Source organism: Ursus americanus, chromosome 8 (assembly GCF_024610735.1).
Source record: "Ursus americanus isolate L20-20 chromosome 8, mUrsAme1.1.p, whole genome shotgun sequence".
Classification (NCBI taxonomy): Eukaryota; Metazoa; Chordata; class Mammalia; order Carnivora; family Ursidae; genus Ursus; species Ursus americanus.
In genome coordinates, this window is record NC_142134.1 from 50,535,261 (window position 1) to 50,552,306 (window position 17,046).

The window sequence follows — 17,046 nt, forward strand, 5'->3', positions numbered from 1 at the left end:
TGTCATATAGTTACTATTGTTTCTGGTCACTTGCCACCCAGGTGAAACTATAAATGTCAGATGAGTCAGAAACCATTTCCTAAAATAAACAATTTACAGAGGCTGGATTTAAGTGCAGTAATGTCCAGAGCATGTGATGTCTAAAATGAGGTAGGGGTGCCTGGGTGGTTCAGTGGGTTAAGCATCTGACTTCAGCTCAAGTCATGATCTCAAGGTCTTGGGATCCTGTCTTGGGCTCCAAGTTCAAGGGAGTCTGCTCTTCCCTCTCGCTCTGCCTCTCCCCCTGCTCATACTTTCTCTCATAAATAAATAAATAAATACCTTAAAATGAGGTTTATGGTGGTTTTCCCATATTCGAATACCTTAATTTGTATTCTATTTTAACACTTAAGTAAGATTTTTCCATGAGAAATATTAAAGAAAGGCACATTGACAACAGAGAAGTGTGATTTTATATAATCAATTATGGCTGACTCTCCCTTATTACCAGTCATGAATCATAAAATCCAATATAAACTAACTTGCTTTCATTCAGTAGTTTCCATTTTTTCCCTCCAATAAATATTGACAAAGAGTATCAAATTAACAGCTCTGAATTTTGGCTTCTCTCCCTTTTCTGTGCCTCCATGATAAAATGACCTGAAAGTCATCAAAAGAAGTATAGCCAATCCACAGACCCTCTGTATGTAATTAAGCTTATTATTAAGGCATATTCATGCCAAATATTGTTGACTGAAGTGGAAAATGTTTTGTATGAAATGCGTGGAGTGGGCAGGACTTCTAAACTACAGGAAAGTCATCTACCATCTCATAAGGGTCTTTCTTCTCATTACCCTGGTCAGCTATTCCTTTCCAGAGAAACACACTGCCTTTTCTCTTACTGTGCCATTCTCTCCCAAAAATTCTTTGGCCGGAAACATGCCTCAGTGAGGAGACACAATCAACAACAGTCAAATGGCCAATAATCCATCTTCAAAGAACCTGATCACTGACATATGAGGAAACAGTTACAAATGTAAATGAGGAAGCAATTTCTCCATAATCTATTGCCCTCTTTGCATAATAAACAGAGTTTGGATCTGTTCACCAAGTTTGTAGTCTTCCAAGAGCCTATTCAAATGCCCAACTAGAGTGAATAAAGGCTTTCTGTCTAACACACAGGGATTCTGTGCATATTTCTCTCTTGCCTGTCCCTCCAGTAAGTCTCACCTAACATGTTTCTCCTCTTTAACATTCTAACTCTCTACATGTGACTTTTGCATTTCAAAGAAATTGCGGTTGACCAGAATGAAAGCTATACATAGAGGGAAGGCCAATGTGTCTTGTTTTGAAAGCTTGACTTTTACCTTCACATTTTTATTAGACATGTCCAATACTCTGCCTCTTGGACCTTACAACATTATCACAAAGCTACAAATCAAACAATAAATAGGTTTCCATTAAACATACATCTTGTGTTACTTACTTGACTGTTACTCTGTTGGACGTATCCTGTAGGTCACTAGGGTCAAAAAGTTGAGATTCTCTAAGGCCAAGCTCTTTACAACCTCTCAAGAACAAGATGATATTGTCCTGAAAGGAAGAAAAGAAATCCAAGTCTATATTATGTTGTGGTATCTTTATGAACCAGCCCTTCCTCTTTAATAGTCCAATTATCAGAGGGATGTCAATCATTAAGACAGCAAGAGTCAGATCTAAATTTTGGCTTGTTGGATAATAAAATCATACTTCGTTAAGATATGCCAAGGTAAACAGACACTTTCAATCTTCTAAACCCACAGCCATGCCAAATTCATTTTTTTCCCTTTACCTTAACACATTTGTATAAAACTGCAAGTAAAATATCATTGAAAAACAGAACATAGCATCTTTTGGGGGACCAGTACTCATAGTAGCCAGGTGTTCCCTAGAACTTCCAAGTTTTGTTCATGTCTTAGTGCAAGAGTTTGGTTCAAAATTGATCTATTTTTTTTAAAATTGGTTTTACTACCTAAATGTCATCAATGGGTTTTTCTTTTAAACTGACCTTCTAAGATACATTCTTTATCAGCAGGTTTTGACTGATAATACTTCTTTGTAGACTATGAATTGAATTAAATGGGAAAAAATGTAGACTGGGAAAATGGGAAAATCTAGACTTAATAGGTGACGGGAAAAAGAGGAGAAGGAAAGCAAAAGGCCTTTTCAGAGTGAACATTTTCTCTAGCAGGTACACGTTTTCTTTGAACTGGCAGAATATCAGGCACAATCGACAACTAAGGGTTCTGCCCTTCATCTGTTGGGAGTCAAGAACAAGCAGATGACTCTGGAAGGGATTGCAACTGTGGGTCACCCTTTTGGAACTCCAGGGTATTAGCAGCAGCTTCGGTTGCAAGTTCCTAATTGTCCTCTTTGTAGAAGGTTTCTGACAAGCTAACTGGTCCCATCAGTTAGAGAGAACTACAAGAGAGGAATTATAAAGGTTGGCTCCCGGGGCCAGACCAGTGTGAATCCATCTGAAAACTCTAAGAAAGCTATTACAAAAATCTGAAATGATGGTGGTAGTTACTGAATCACATACTCACAAAAGTGCACTTCAGCAAAGCAAATGAGAGGCATAGTGTTTCCCAATCACTCAGTCTACAGGCAAGAGTCTAAGACGACCCTCAGGAACGCTGTCCCCTGGCATTGCACCCTGCACGGTCGCCTCCCCCTGGAGTGCAAGTGGGACCTGTGATGTGATGGAGTTCACTCTGTGATTACCTTACTAACCAGCTGGCTCTGAGTTAATCAAAAGGAAGATTATCTGATTGGGCCTGATATCATCAGGGGAGGATTTAAAAGAAAGTGAACAGAATTCCTGGTGGCCAAGAGTTCTATGGCTACAAGGAGGTGAATTCTGTCAACAACCACACAAGCTCGGAAGAGGCTTGGAAGCTCAGACGGAACCTCAGCCCCACTAGCACCTTGATTCCAGCCCCGTGAGACTCTGAGCAAAGGTCATGCCATGTCCATACTTCTGATCTACAGAAACTAAGGTAAGAAATGGGTGTTGATTTAAGACCCTAGATTTACAGTAATTTTTTATGCAACAAAAAATTAATATACCCAGGCGCAAAACAGTAAGAGCAATAGCAATAAATTGCTAACTTTTATACAGCCCTTTTATGCCAATATTCCCCCAAGAGCTTGATATATGCTAACTCATTTAACCCCGTACAACCTTAGTAGGTACTTAGTAGGCACCGACAGCATGTCCTACTATCATCCTCATTTACGGATGAGCAACCGGAGGCACAGAACAATCAGGCACCTTGCCCAAGGTCACACAGCCAGCAGAGGATGGAGGTGCAAACACATGGCATATAAGACAAACTTAGGCATCAAATCTGAGGCTGCCACCAAAGGAAGATGATGCTACGGAGTCAGGGGCTGATCACAGAGGGCTTTGACGGCCAAGGAAGGTAAGCTGTGGAAACCAGAGAGGGGCTATAATCTGAGAAGTGGTGCTCAGACCTGCAGCTGAAGTAGATTGTTGGGGACAGGCGTAGGGGAGGGTAGAGGTTGTGAAGGACTTGAGAGGATTAAGACAAGAGGCAGGGAAACCCATGAGGAGATACCACAATCTCACTCCCCCTCTTCCCCCACGAAGGGGGCCCCTCCCAGAAGGTCTTCTCTCCCATGTTTTTCCTGGGTCCCTGGATTTTCTTCAGCAGTGACAATGTGCCATCTTGCCTAAGACCCGTGTCATTCACAAGACCTCTTGTAGAGTGACAAGGAGCTGGTCATAGTCTGAAGTTAGCCATACCCTGCCAGTCTCTCTTTCAATTACTTTGCGTGTTTTAAAATTATCAAATGTCTCCTTGAGGTTTTTCTATCCACCCCCCAACCCCTATCTCCAGAGTTTTATTAGATGTTCCCATGAGTCTCTTCTATGGCATGTGACTATCTTTCTGGTTGATCTGTGAGCTCTGGGGGCTTCCTGCCCGGAGGAAAACAAAGAATGGGTGCTGGTACTCTCTAGGAGTCATTTGGGATCACAATATAAGAACCAACCCGTGACCAGCACGGAGGCCCCTAAGAGGCACATGACTGTGGCACCGCAGTTTCTTAAGAAAGACGAGGAGGGGCTCTTCCCTTATGCATTCCCACAGGTGCCCTTGAGCGCCACGCTATATTCCTCACACAGACTGCAAACCCAACAGCATCGTGTTGCCAGATGGGCTGAACAGTTTGGGCTGGAGATTTAAAGGACTGCAGGTCTCTTTCCAGCAACTTCCTGCAACCTAATGATGTTGGAGGGGAGCCAGACCCTGGTCAGGAGAAAACCAGAAGAAAAAGCTCCATGGCCAAGAGCTAACAGGGGCAGCAGCCGGACTGGGTAAAAATGACTGTGCCTTTAATTACATAAAATGCATCCTGCAAATTCCCATCTGCCTTGCTCTTCACATAAAGATTTTTCCACATTTACAATTCTAAGCAAAACTCACATCTTAGTGTGTTAGCCCCAGAAGCCAAGCAGTACAACAACGGAGAAGTAAAAGTCACTGATTTACGACAATGACCATTTTATTAGCTCTCACTATCATAGCATTACAAACCCATTAAAACTCAGGAAGGCCTTCAAAAAAAGTTTTTAAGGGACTCTTCAAAAAAGTCAATGTCATTAAAAAACAAAAACTGGACATTACAGAGACATGAGGACCAAATCTAATTTATGACCTCTGATTGGATCCTAGATACAAAAAGGAAAATATGGCTATAAATGTCTACTTTAAATATGGACTATATGTTGGATGATGTTATTGAATGAATGTTAATTTGCTTAAGCAGGATGATGATGATATGGCAATTGTATAACAATACCTTCATTTTTAAGCAAATATATGCATTATTTAGGGACAATTTATCATAATGTCTACGACATAATTTCAAATGGTCAGGAAAAAAATAAGGGTGTGTGCATATAAGAGAGAGAGAATGTTTACACATCATGGAGAAAGAAATAAAGCAAATATGGCAAAATATTAACAATTGATGAATCTAAATTAGGTATTGGCAAACTTTTTCGGTAAAAGGCTAGGTAGTAAATATGGCTTGGTGGGCCTATAATGGTCTGTCAAAATGACTCAATTCTGTCACTGTAGCTAGACAACACATAAATGAATGAGAGCATGTGTATTCGGACACATTTTATTTACAAAAGCAGGCCCTGGGCTGGATTTGGCCCACAGGCCCTACTCCAGGTGAATGATAGGCAGGGATTCCCTGTCATTCTTTCAACTTCTCTGTACCTTTGAACATTTTCCAAAAGAAGTTTGAAGAGAAGGTTTTTAAACGTGTAGAAGTGTGGGGTGCCTGGGTGCCTCCACCGGTTAAGCGGCCAGCTCTTGGTTTCAGCTCAGGTCTTGATTTCAGGGTCATGAGATTGAGCCCCGCGTCGGGCTCCCTGCTCAGCACGCAGTTGGCTTGAGATTCTCTCTCTCCTCCCTCCCGCCCCTCCCCCCACTTGCACTCTCGTTCTAGCTCTCTCTATAATAAGTAATAAAATCTTTGAAGAAAAATTTGCAGAAGCGTATTCAGCTATGTGGCTTGGCTGGCAAGACCAACGTCATCAAACTCAAGGAGAAAATAATGGTTGCCTCAGGGACGACGACTGCAAGTCACCAAGGTAAATGCTCCCGTGCCACTGACGGAAAGTTACCATCTCTGGCTAACTGGAACGTACTGTAACATGAGTCTCAATTTATCCCAGATGCTCGACATAAAGTTCCTAACAGAGTCCATTTTGTGCTAGACTAATATCAATATACACATTCATATGCTGCTTTTGTAACTACCAGGTATTAGCTCCTCCTTGTTCTCGGTTCAGTGGCTTCCCATTTCATTAATTTGTGGGTCTGCTCTGTGCATGAAAACACTCCCCAGGGCCCCAGGGTTAAGGCCTGAGCTTTCCACCCTCCCGGCCTCTTCTCTGAAAAAGGTCCTTGTACTTTGCCACCTTCTTTTCTTGCTTCAAAGAGAAGATGAAGGAAAGAAAGCCCAGGATGGTCTCACCTCCAGAGTATAGCACTATCCCTGGAATATAGTAGGTACTCTCTAAATATTTAAAATAAATTAAGTACTGCATTCTAGGGACTTACGAGAAAGAAAAAAAAAAAAGAAAACAAAACAAAATTCCTCATCCTCATGGAGCTGACATTCTAGTAGGTGAAATAAGGACTTAACAACAAAAGTGTCTTATCTTCTGGATTAAAGTCCATGATACATTAAATAGCTGGATTTGTTCAAGACACCCCTAAACAGAGGTCTACCTTCCAACTAGACAGTGGAAATGAGGGGCACCTGGGTGGCTCAGGTCAGGATCTCTTGCTTTTGGCTCAGGTCAGGATCTCAGGGTCATGAGATTGAGCCCCACAATGGGCTCCATGCTGGGTGTGGAGCCTGCTTAAGATTCTCTCTCTCCCTCTGCCTCTTCCCCTCCCCTGCACCATCCACAGCACCGCCCCCCCCAAAAGCCTGGGTCTTAAAAAAAAAAACAGACAGTGGAAGTGAGAGAAGGACAAATAAATCAAGGGACAGAGAAAAACAGCTTTGGAGTCCAAAGGTCTTCAGTTAGAATTCCAGTCTCAACCATTTATTAGCTTTGTGGCCTTGGGCATCGTCCCTAACCCTTCTGATCCTCAGATTCTGAATCTGAAAGGTGGGGGAGTGCCATCAACCTTACAGAGACACCAGAATTACAGAAGATATACATTAAGAACACAGCCCAGTGTCTGGAACCTTCTGGGTACTCATTATATGGAAGTTATTATTACATTCTTGTCAACTCGGGACAAGAAAAGTCTGTGGAAAGTGAAATGAGAAACAGTTGATCCATCCATGAAAAGCAGACACAGTGTTTATTTATAGCTTTTGCCAGGGACATGGGACATGGTTAAAAAAAAAAAAAAGAAAGAAAGAAAATTTAAAGATGTAGTTGCTGTTATTGTTTAGTTACTGTTATTAACTGCCATCTTGTCACTTTTCTACAGGCTGCCTCAAATTTACTCACAAGCTATGAACCAAAAGTCCATTTGTAAGTTAGCTGCTCATTTGTAATTATCCCACAGAAATCCTCTTTGCATGGTGGTTCCCAGAACCGGAAATGGCTACTTAATCCAAAATGTACCTGAAGCCGAGTATTAATTCTATTATGAACCTACCTGCTGAGCAGAACAACATTTCGGTGGGAAAGAGCATGTATGAGAAATGCCAAGCAACATCCGTCTTGGCTAAGGTAGGCCAAAGGATCCCAGAGGCTGTAGAAAAGGCTTCCTCAGCCCCAGGCAGTACCACGGGAGGGAGGAGGGGAGAAGGGCGGGTCAGCAATTCATATCAGTGTAGCCCCCGAGACACACCGCAGCCAGATCCTTTCTCCCTCTTGTCTTCAGATGGCAGGCCAGGGCCTGCCGCTACCTTTCCGTTTCTCCAGCTGTCATTTCCAACTGGAAAGGGATTCTTCTCTGTCCTCGATCCACTGTGGAACATGCAGCTTTCTAGCTCAGGGGAAGGCTCCAGCATTTAATGGTTCTCTAGGGAAACCAGACAGGCTGTAAGAAGCTCCCTTCTCTGTCCAATCTCCTCGGCTTTCTTTCCTTTATAGCCAATAGGGGTAGGTCAACATGATGGTGGATTTGGAGTTCACAGAAAATGAAGGTAATGCTCATTTGTGTTTCAAATGAACCCAGACGCCTATACTGCAGGTATTCAAAATGCCATATATACAAAGCATCCCTATAATTTTGTTTTGATAGTTGAAAAGACCAGGTGGAAATGCAAACTGGAATTACGCTGCTGAATTTCTTATTTTAATACATTTTCTATAATGTATAGATATAATAAATATTTGCTTTAAAAATCTTAATAAGGATTAGGATATCTCAAAAAGATCCACGAGTGTACCAGAGAAGATCAGATCCTTTCGGAAAATCGACAACACTGATGTTACTTTTCTATTCTACCTGTAAGGCTTTTTTTTTTTTTAAACAAAAACATGATTTTTGTTAGGTTTTCTACATTTGAAGCAAACAAACTGCCTTTAGCAGAAAAGCAATTACAAAATTCAGAACTTAAGGAATATATTACCCCAAAATCTCCAGGAACTTACCCCACAATTAATAGAATTTGGGGATTTCCTGTACCTGCCGTGTGTTCACAGTTGCTTTCCCAGCCTGTATGGGTTCCAGCCAAGCTCCAGCAACTGGCAAGTACCCAGAACAATCAGCACTGGCCAGACTTTCAATGCATTTATATTTGCTGGGCGTGCTTAATGAGGATAGCAGGCCTTCCATCGGGAGGTGGCTTGTTCTGCCTGAGGAAGTTCTGGGGAAGCCTGACCCAGAAGCTGGCAGCTGGGTGGCTGCTTGAAGGAGCAGAAAACAATTTATAGATGGGAAATGAGCAAAAGCATGGCGGGTGGCAGGGAGTGAAGGAAAAGCTGGGGAGGGGAAGAAAGTCATGAGAGGGGAGCTGGAGGGGCATGTGAGAGCCCTGTGAAGGATCTGGACTGTTTTCTAGGCAGTGGGAAATCAAGGCCAGTGGATGAGGATGGAAGCAACCTGGGGATCCGACCTTTATTTAAAGAGACTGTGTCCGGTGGCAATGGGAGAGATCCACTGGGTGGAGGGGACATGGTCCACTTAAGAGATTATTACAAGAGCTCAGGGAGAGACATGGAAAGCCTGAAGTCATCCAGAAGCAGCAGGAACAGAAAAGAGGAGGCAGTTGTAAGCACCCCTGTTGGCTTGGCAGTTGAGTGGATTTGAGAGTAGAGAATGACAAGGAGGAGGGGGTTTGAGGCGATGGTGAGGTTTTGAGCCATTGAGACCATCTGAAGGAACAGAGGAGGGGGAGATTTGGGAGAATCAGAAATGATAAAATCTGGAAAATATATATTCAAAGAACCACAGCTCTTTGGGAGCTTATATTTGGGTCTGGAGCTCCAAAGTGAAGCCTCAGGGGAACATGAAGGTTTGGAAATCACCAGGACATGCCCATTGCAGAAGGAGGGGAGAACATGATACTGCCCAGGAGAGTTCAGACAGAATAGCAGAGATGAAAACAGGACCATCCAGAATACCAACATTTGATGGACCGTTCAAGGAGAAGGAGCCCGTTCTGACTGAGGAGAAGCAGATGAGAGCAGATGGAGAACCGGGCAAGCTAGCCAGGGAAGCCCAATGAGAGCACTGTTCAGGGAGCCTGTGTGTCCAGTGCCAAATGCTATAGCGCCACATCCAGAGTCCCCACGATGCCACTCACTCGCCGCATGGCCATGGCCAAGTTGCTTAACCGGTCCCTGCCTCAGTTTCCTCTTCTAAAAGCACAATGGCCTCCAAAGCCCGACAGAAGCTGCTGCCCACTACCTCTCCGACCTCGTCTCCACCACTCTCCCTCTCCCTGCAGCCAGACACAACTCCGTGCTGGTCTTCAACCAGCCCTTCCAGGGCCTCTGCACTGCTCTTTTCCTTACCTAGATATTACCTAAAACAATCTCTGGTATATGATAAGCAAACATCTAATAAATATGCAGGGAATGAATGAACGACCATAAAAACGGGGATATGCATAATATCATAGGGCTCTTGTGTGGAGTTAAGTAAGAAAATATACATAAAGTGCTCAGAAGAGAACAATGTTTGGCACAATGAATGTTTTCCATGATGATACTTATTTCTATTAGAATGAAAACTGTTAAGTCATCAATGAATGGATTTTCTGATTGAAAGGACATTACTGACTTTTGGGAGAACTTCAGTGCAACGATGGGGTAAAAAACAGACTGCAGAAAGTTAAGAAGTCAATGCAGAACCAAAACAATGGAAAAAACACACAGAGACGCCTTTGGGAAGTTTGGCAGAGAAGAGATTATGAGATAAGTTATGACGGGTCAAAAGAAGGTTGGCTGATTATTTTTTTTAGGCAAGCGGCCCATCAGGAGAAACACGGCATCCTGCCTGACCCAGAGCTTCCTTGCCCCTCCCAGACCATCATCTTGGTCCTACCATTCTCAGGAGCAATCCTCATTTCATTTGAGGTTTGAGCCATCAGTTCTTCACCATAATGATCTCCTGTCCTACTCATTATTTCTGTCACAATCATGGGGGACTCTGGTGCCAACCTCCCCACTCAATAGAGTCAACATTTTAGGTGACTTTAAGTTCTTCGTGGGCAGCCTGTTCCATAACCTGGCTTTACAGATCTTTGACTTCTTTGATTCCAATAGTTTTTACTTACACACTCCATTTCAGGATCATAATTGTCAGCTATACCTAGCCTGTGGAATTTGAAACGCCAACATCCTGCTCTGGATTTAGTCCCTCTCCCTCTAGGCTTTCGATCCTTTTCTCTCATAATGCCCACTCTTTCATCTCCAGATGCTGCCCTTCTCTCTCAGTCCATTTCCCTCTTCCCTCGCTGCCTGGTTTCCTTCGTGATCCAGTCCAGACAGGTGAGACTACTCCACTGCTCCCCTTCCTGTATCTTCAACATCCCCACTTCTCTATCGCCTGTTAGGGAGCAAAGACCAGGAAAAGGAAATAGTGAAGGTAGAACAGTTAGCCTTGGAGATGAGCCTGTCGGCCCATCAACCCAACCAGCTTTGGCCTCTACTTAAAGACGGATCAGGTATGCCCACTCCTCATGTTTCTACGTGGAGGGACAACGCTTCTGATCCCTCACTCTTCCTCCGCCTGGTTGCATTGCTAGAAGAAATGGGCCAAGCTCAGCACAGCCAGTTTGGATTTCCCCTCCGTGGAAGTCAGCCTGTCTGTAAGACATATGTGTCCTGTCTGTCTCTGCCATGTGGTAAGAGGCCCCTCTCTGTGGGGGAGGCCTGTGGCTGTCCAGCTGTGCCAGGAATGGGTGGATAAATTTGTTTAATTCAGGAGTGAGGATTAGCAAACCCTCTTGGCTGCAGCTCTAAACCCATGCTCTCCTATTTGTTTCATGAGAAGTAAAGCTGATATTTTGGTCTTTATCTGCCTCCTGTGTTTATACCTCAGCTGGGAGGGGAAGAGGGGAGTATTATTTACTGATCACCCTAAATCCCTAATGATCTGTTCCTGGTGCTACTGGAAATAATGGTGCTGTTATCGGGCCTGGAGCTGCTATAAATTTATAAGCTCCCACCTCACTGGGCCCCTTGGATCCACTTGGTAATCCTTCTGGGTGTCCCTGGTGAGCCCCTTTCCCAATCCTTGCTGAGGTTTTTACACGCCCCCTCTGCTGTCTCAAATCTCTCTACCATGCCTTCATCTTTTCCTCCATCAACAGATAAACGTCATTAGCCCCCAAGAATTAAATCCCTTCACTCCACTGATCCCAGGCTCTGTATATAAAAGCTTTTTAAAAAACGAATATAAAGTTGGGTATTGTAAGGCATTTGAAAACAATCTGTTAACATTTTTTCAGCAATGGGGGCAAAATATAAGTCTCTGTTAGAGTGAAGATCCAACAGCCAGTGGTTATGCTATATTTTAAAAATTTATTCAAAGATATTTATTGCAAACTTATTGTATGAAAGGCAATGTAATATGCTGGTGCTTTGGGCAGAAAGGGGTCATGGTTAGAGTTGGGACTCTAATTTGCAAATGAGAAAACCCTGGATGGAAAGAGACACATATTGGATTACAGAGCCCAATACCTCCCAGCCACGGGGGAGTGGGGGTGCAGCTGACCTTTGAAACAACTGGAAATCAGGGCCTTCTGTGTTTGGAAGCTGGAATCGCTTCATTTCTTGTCTGCTCATTCTGCATGTTAGCTTATTTGCTTTCATCGCGGACAGGTTTCCTCCACATGGATCCCTAGCTCCCAAGTTTCGTATATGAAGGTTGTCACCCTCCCAAGAGGACTAGTTCTCTTTTTCACTTGCAGTTCAGAAGAATACCAGGAAAAGGAAAAGACCCTTATTGGCCTGCCTAGGGTGAGCTTCCCTCCTACAGTGACTAATGGGATGGGGTAAAAGAGACCAGGAATCGTTTTCATCAATGGTAGGGGTAAGGGTAGGGGGCAGAAGAGTTTCCAAAAGAAGGAGAATGATTCCCTAGTAAGGGGACCCAGGTCAGACAAAGCTAGCAACACCGCCCACCTTCACAAGAGTGGACCAGGTGTGGCTATTTCGCTCAACGTTCTTACGGAGTACAGAATTGCTAACTACCATTTTTTAGCATTCTTTTTTTTCTCTCTCTTTTAAAAAAAAATTATTTATTTTTTTAAAAGATTTTTTATTTATTTATTTGACAGAGATAGAGACAGCCAGCGAGACAGGGAACACAAGCAGAGGGAGTGGGAGAGGAAGAAGCAGGCTCATAGCGGAGGAGCCTGATGTGGGGCTTGATCCCAGAACGCCGGGATCACGCCCTGAGCCGAAGGCAGACGCTTAACCGCTGTGCCACCCAGGCGCCCCTAAAAAAAAATTTTATTATGTTATGTTAGTCACCTACATCCATTTTTTAGCATTCTAAATATAACTGATCAAATTTAGTTTTCCTTTAAAGATGTTCTTTTGAAAGAGCCTATACACTAAGCTGTAATGCTGCCTCATTTCCCCAAACTTCACAGGCTTGATGCCAAAGACAGCCAACCACAGAATGAAGGGAGCATAATTAATGAACTAACTCTGTTGGAAGAGCTTTCAAGCACAGTTCCTGGTCAATACAGTGACTGGAGCCTACCTCTTCTTCCCTCAGGACATTTAGGAAAATAGAGCGCCCAATCCCAACAGCTCCAGTGCCCTGATTCTCTCTCTCCTCCTGGATTCCAGACTCATAACTGTTCACATAGGAGCAGCTTCTTCTCTTCAGGACTTGACATTCAAGCCTACTAGAGGGTCAATACCATTGTACTATCTCAGGAGAACAGGGATTCCAGCCTATCAGAAAAGTTGTCTAGATTCCAAGGCCTCCATTGCTCCAAAAAAATGACCAAACTATTCCCTAAACTACTCAGGCTAACTCTAAAACACAGCATAAGTGTTATTGTTATATTGCCAGATTGTTTTCCGGCATCATTCACTCATTGCATTTGGGAATTTAATGAAAAATAGCTTTACATTATGTTAGAATAAAGCTGCTGAAACTATCATACCTCATTAAACAATACTCATACATTTGACATGTAATATGTGACTTCTGCATTTCTCGGGGCAGTGCTAGTCAAACTGGGGTCCATGGATGGCTGCAGGTTTAGACTGCTCACCCATGATGAGATAAATGCAGAACCGAAAATGAGTTTTTAGAAACTTTTATAACAAGTTGGCTATCTAATCACATCCAAGCATGTGATCAATAGACACATCTCACTAAACAAGGTATACACCATTCTGGATGCTTATCCAACCTGCATATTATATGAGCCGTGTAGTTAATGGTAGTCGAATCACATATCAGTCCAAACTGGATTAGAAATCAAACAAAAAACAACCAAATGCAAATCAAAACCACAACGAGATGCCATCTGACACCCAGCAGAATGGCTATTTAAAAAAATACAAGGATGGGGCGCCTGGGTGGCACAGCGGTTAAGCGTCTGCCTTCGGCTCAGGGCATGATCCCGGCGTTATGGGATCGAGCCCCACATCAGGCTCCTCCGCTATGAGCCTGCTTCTTCCTCTCCCACTCCCCCTGCTTGTGTTCCCTCTCTCGCTGGCTGTCTCTATCCTGTCGAATAAATAAATAAAATCTTAAAAAAAAATACAAGGAAAATAACAAGTGTTGGCAAGGATGCAAAGAAACAGGAATCCTTATGCATTGCTGATGGGAATGTAAAATGGTATAGCTTCTGTGGAAGATAGTTTGGCAGTTCCTAAAAAAGTTAAACACCGAGTTCTGCTATGATCCAGCAATTTCCCTTCTAGGTATATACCCAAAAAATTGGAAGGAGGGACTCAAAGAGATTCTTGTACATCAATGTTCATATTCACAGTATCCAAAAAAGTGGAAACAAGCCAAACCATCTGCCCATCAACAGAGGAATGGATAAACAAAATGTGATATATCCATACAATGGAATATTACTCAGCCTTAAAAAAGAAGGAAATTCTGACACATGCTGCAAGATGGATGGATGTACCTTGAAGATATTGTGCTAAGTGAAATAAGCCAGATGCAAAAGGATAAATACGACCTGATCCCACTTGTACAAGGTACCTAGAACAGGAAAATTCACAGAGACAGAACGTGTAATGGAGGTTACTAGGGGCTAGGGAGTCAGATGAATGAAGTTATTGTTTAATGGGTACAAGGTTGCAGTGTGGGATGATGAAAAAGTTCTAAAAATGGATAGTGATGATTGCAACATGGTTAATGTACTTCATGCCACTGAATTAGACACCTAAAAAATGGTTCAAATGGTAAATTTTATGTTATGTATACTTTGCCACAATAAAAAAATGCACACACCCCTCCACCCAACAACAAAACTTGCTCTTTATCATAATAGTTGCAAATCCCTGTCCTAGAGTATCCATGTCCTAGAGGGTCCTTCCTGGACCAAATAAAACCGGGGAAGTGCTGTCCAACCCTTGGAGTTCATAATGCTTAGGACTAACGGTTCTGAGAAATTCCCTCTACTCTGCATTTGAACTTGGCATTTCCTAAACTTACAGGACCTCAGGACCCTTTTCGTCACCCAATCCACCTTGTGCTATAACGAAACATAAAGAAACGCTGAGCCCCCAAGAACAACTGAAACATGGTTTATACTATGACGCTACACACAATTAAGACTGAACGGAGTCACCACACTTAGGTTGTGGCCCCTAACCTAAAACTGTCAGCCTTTGCTTCTACCCTCCTATGCAGGCAATGCCAAGCTCCACAGCACGCCAGGCTAACAGAATGCAAACCTCCAGAACCTGGGTCATCTCTGCCTCCCTCAAGCCTCACAATAAGGATACATTTGACATCTGTCTTTGAGGGGTTGCGGGCGAAGCCAACGATTTACTAGTCTGAATGACCCCAGGAACAAAGTACTTCATGGTCCAGGTCAGACATGTGGAGGACATTAGAAAAAGAAACAGGCTTTTAGAAGGCAAATGAGTGTGCAAAGCAGGAGCCATATTGATAGATCCAAATACCATTACCCCTATCATATTTAGAGGTCACAACCTCTCTACTGAGAAGACAAAAAAGCCAGCAAGAAAGGAAATACCACAAAGTAAAACACCAAAATCAACCTTTGCACTCGTCGACACACACCATGGCCTGAAGTAATTTTAGTATTTAAAATTTTTGGCTGGACAAAAGTTCGCTTCAAATGTTCTGCTGATATTAAAACACATGTGAAAAGGAAGAAGAGGTATGCAGGGTAGGAATTCGAAGCAAAAAAAAAAAAAAAAGAAAAGGAAAGGAAAGGAAACGAAAGGAAAGGAAAGGAAAGGAAAGAAAAGAAAAGAAAATCTGGTGAAAACATCACTGCCATTCTTTTTATTCTTTCAAGTTTATCAGGTTCTTAACCCAAGTCAGGGCCCCCTTAACTATTCCAATTTTTTTTGTATGTAATTCAAAAAAGGTGTGGAGGAAAGATTATCTTCAAATAACTCTAGATTCTCGACTTTGTAATCATGCACAAGTGGAAACCACATTTCATCTTCAAGAAACATTAAAAAAAAGTATATTCAAAATAATAAATTTTCCATGGATACTGGCTTCCTCTTTCCAAGTTAGTGTTTGGCCTAATTTATACAATAAATCTAATGGGCAAGTTATCTCTCACAAATAGCACCTAGCACATTCTTGGCATCTGAAAAGAGTTAACACGTTGCATATGCTGTTCATGTTCACAACACACGATATCTGAGAAAAAAAATCACCAGAGCACCAGAGCAGGGTGGGGGAGGGTGAGCGTAGGAATGTAGAGGGCCACCAATGTGGCTGCAAAGGACTCTCTCCCCCCACACCCGGAGTTTTAAAGCTGCATCCAGGGCGCCGGAACCAAAGGATGAAAAGTACCAAGGCCCTGTAAGATGTTTGGGACTTTGCAATTTCCAACACGTTGAATTCTAGCAACCCAGCCCCCATGATGCCTACCTTAACAGATGTGGAAAAAGACGGTGTTTAAAATAAGTGCAGCTGAGTTATTGTTAAACAGTACAGAATTCCGGTCTGGAATACTGACAAAGCTCTGAAGATGAATGGTAAAGACCCAACAGTGTGCATGGACTTCATGCTACTGAATGAATTGTACACTTAAAAATGGTTAAAGTGGTAAATTTTATGTTACGTATATTTTAGCACAAGAACAAAAAGGTAAGTTCAGTAACTTCCCAAGGTTACACAGTGTATCCATGCCAAAGCTAAGAGGTTTGCCAGTCTGACCCCAAAGCCCGTAGTCTTCCCCTGCATCTCTCAAAAATAATGATAAAGATGGCGATAATAATAAATATCATCACCTCATCCTCACGTCATCCTTATCCTCCTCCTCATCTTCTTTTTTTAAAAAAAAATATTTTATTTATTTTTATTGTGAGAGAGAGAGAGCGTGGGGGGGGCGGTGAGGCAGAGGGAGAGAGAATCTCAAGCGGATTCCATGCTGAGCATGGAGCCTGACCCAGAGCCCGATCCCACAACTGTGAGATCACGACCTGAGCCGAAATCAAGAGCTGCTCACTCAACCAACTGAGCCACCCAGGCGCCCCTCATCATCTACTCTTGAGTGTGTATTTTGTGCCAGATGCTATTCTAAGCAATTCATGCATATTTATATACTAAATGCTCACTACAACCCTACAAGGTAGATATTATTGTCACCCCTATCTTCCAGATGAGAAAGTGAAGTACGGAGAGGTAATGTTGCTTCCTCAATGGGACACAGTTAATCAAATCCAGGCAGTCTGATCCCAGATCCCCTACTCTTCACCACATCACTGCACTGCCTCTTGGCATATAAATTTATGTACACAGCACATAAAGACACAGACCTCATTAGTCTCAAGATTATTCACACACCAAAAATGTCGATACGTCATAAATAATGTTTAGATGAGTTGATAAACGTTAGTTCACATGTAGTCTCTGAGGAAGATAT

At 42.8% G+C, this 17,046-nt stretch overlaps 1 protein-coding gene across 19 annotated transcripts in view; it reads right to left on the bottom strand.

Annotated features, from left to right (window-relative positions):
* Nucleotides 1-17,046, bottom strand: part of LIMCH1 (LIM and calponin homology domains 1) — a 320,508-nt gene that overhangs the window by 100,711 nt on the left and 202,751 nt on the right. For all 19 annotated transcript variants that reach the window (XM_087864173.1, XM_087864172.1, XM_045816044.2 and 16 more), the window contains one exon: nucleotides 1,466-1,572. In XM_087864173.1, the coding sequence (XP_087720299.1) occupies nucleotides 1,466-1,572 (107 nt within the window). The remainder of the gene's footprint in view (nucleotides 1-1,465; nucleotides 1,573-17,046) is intronic.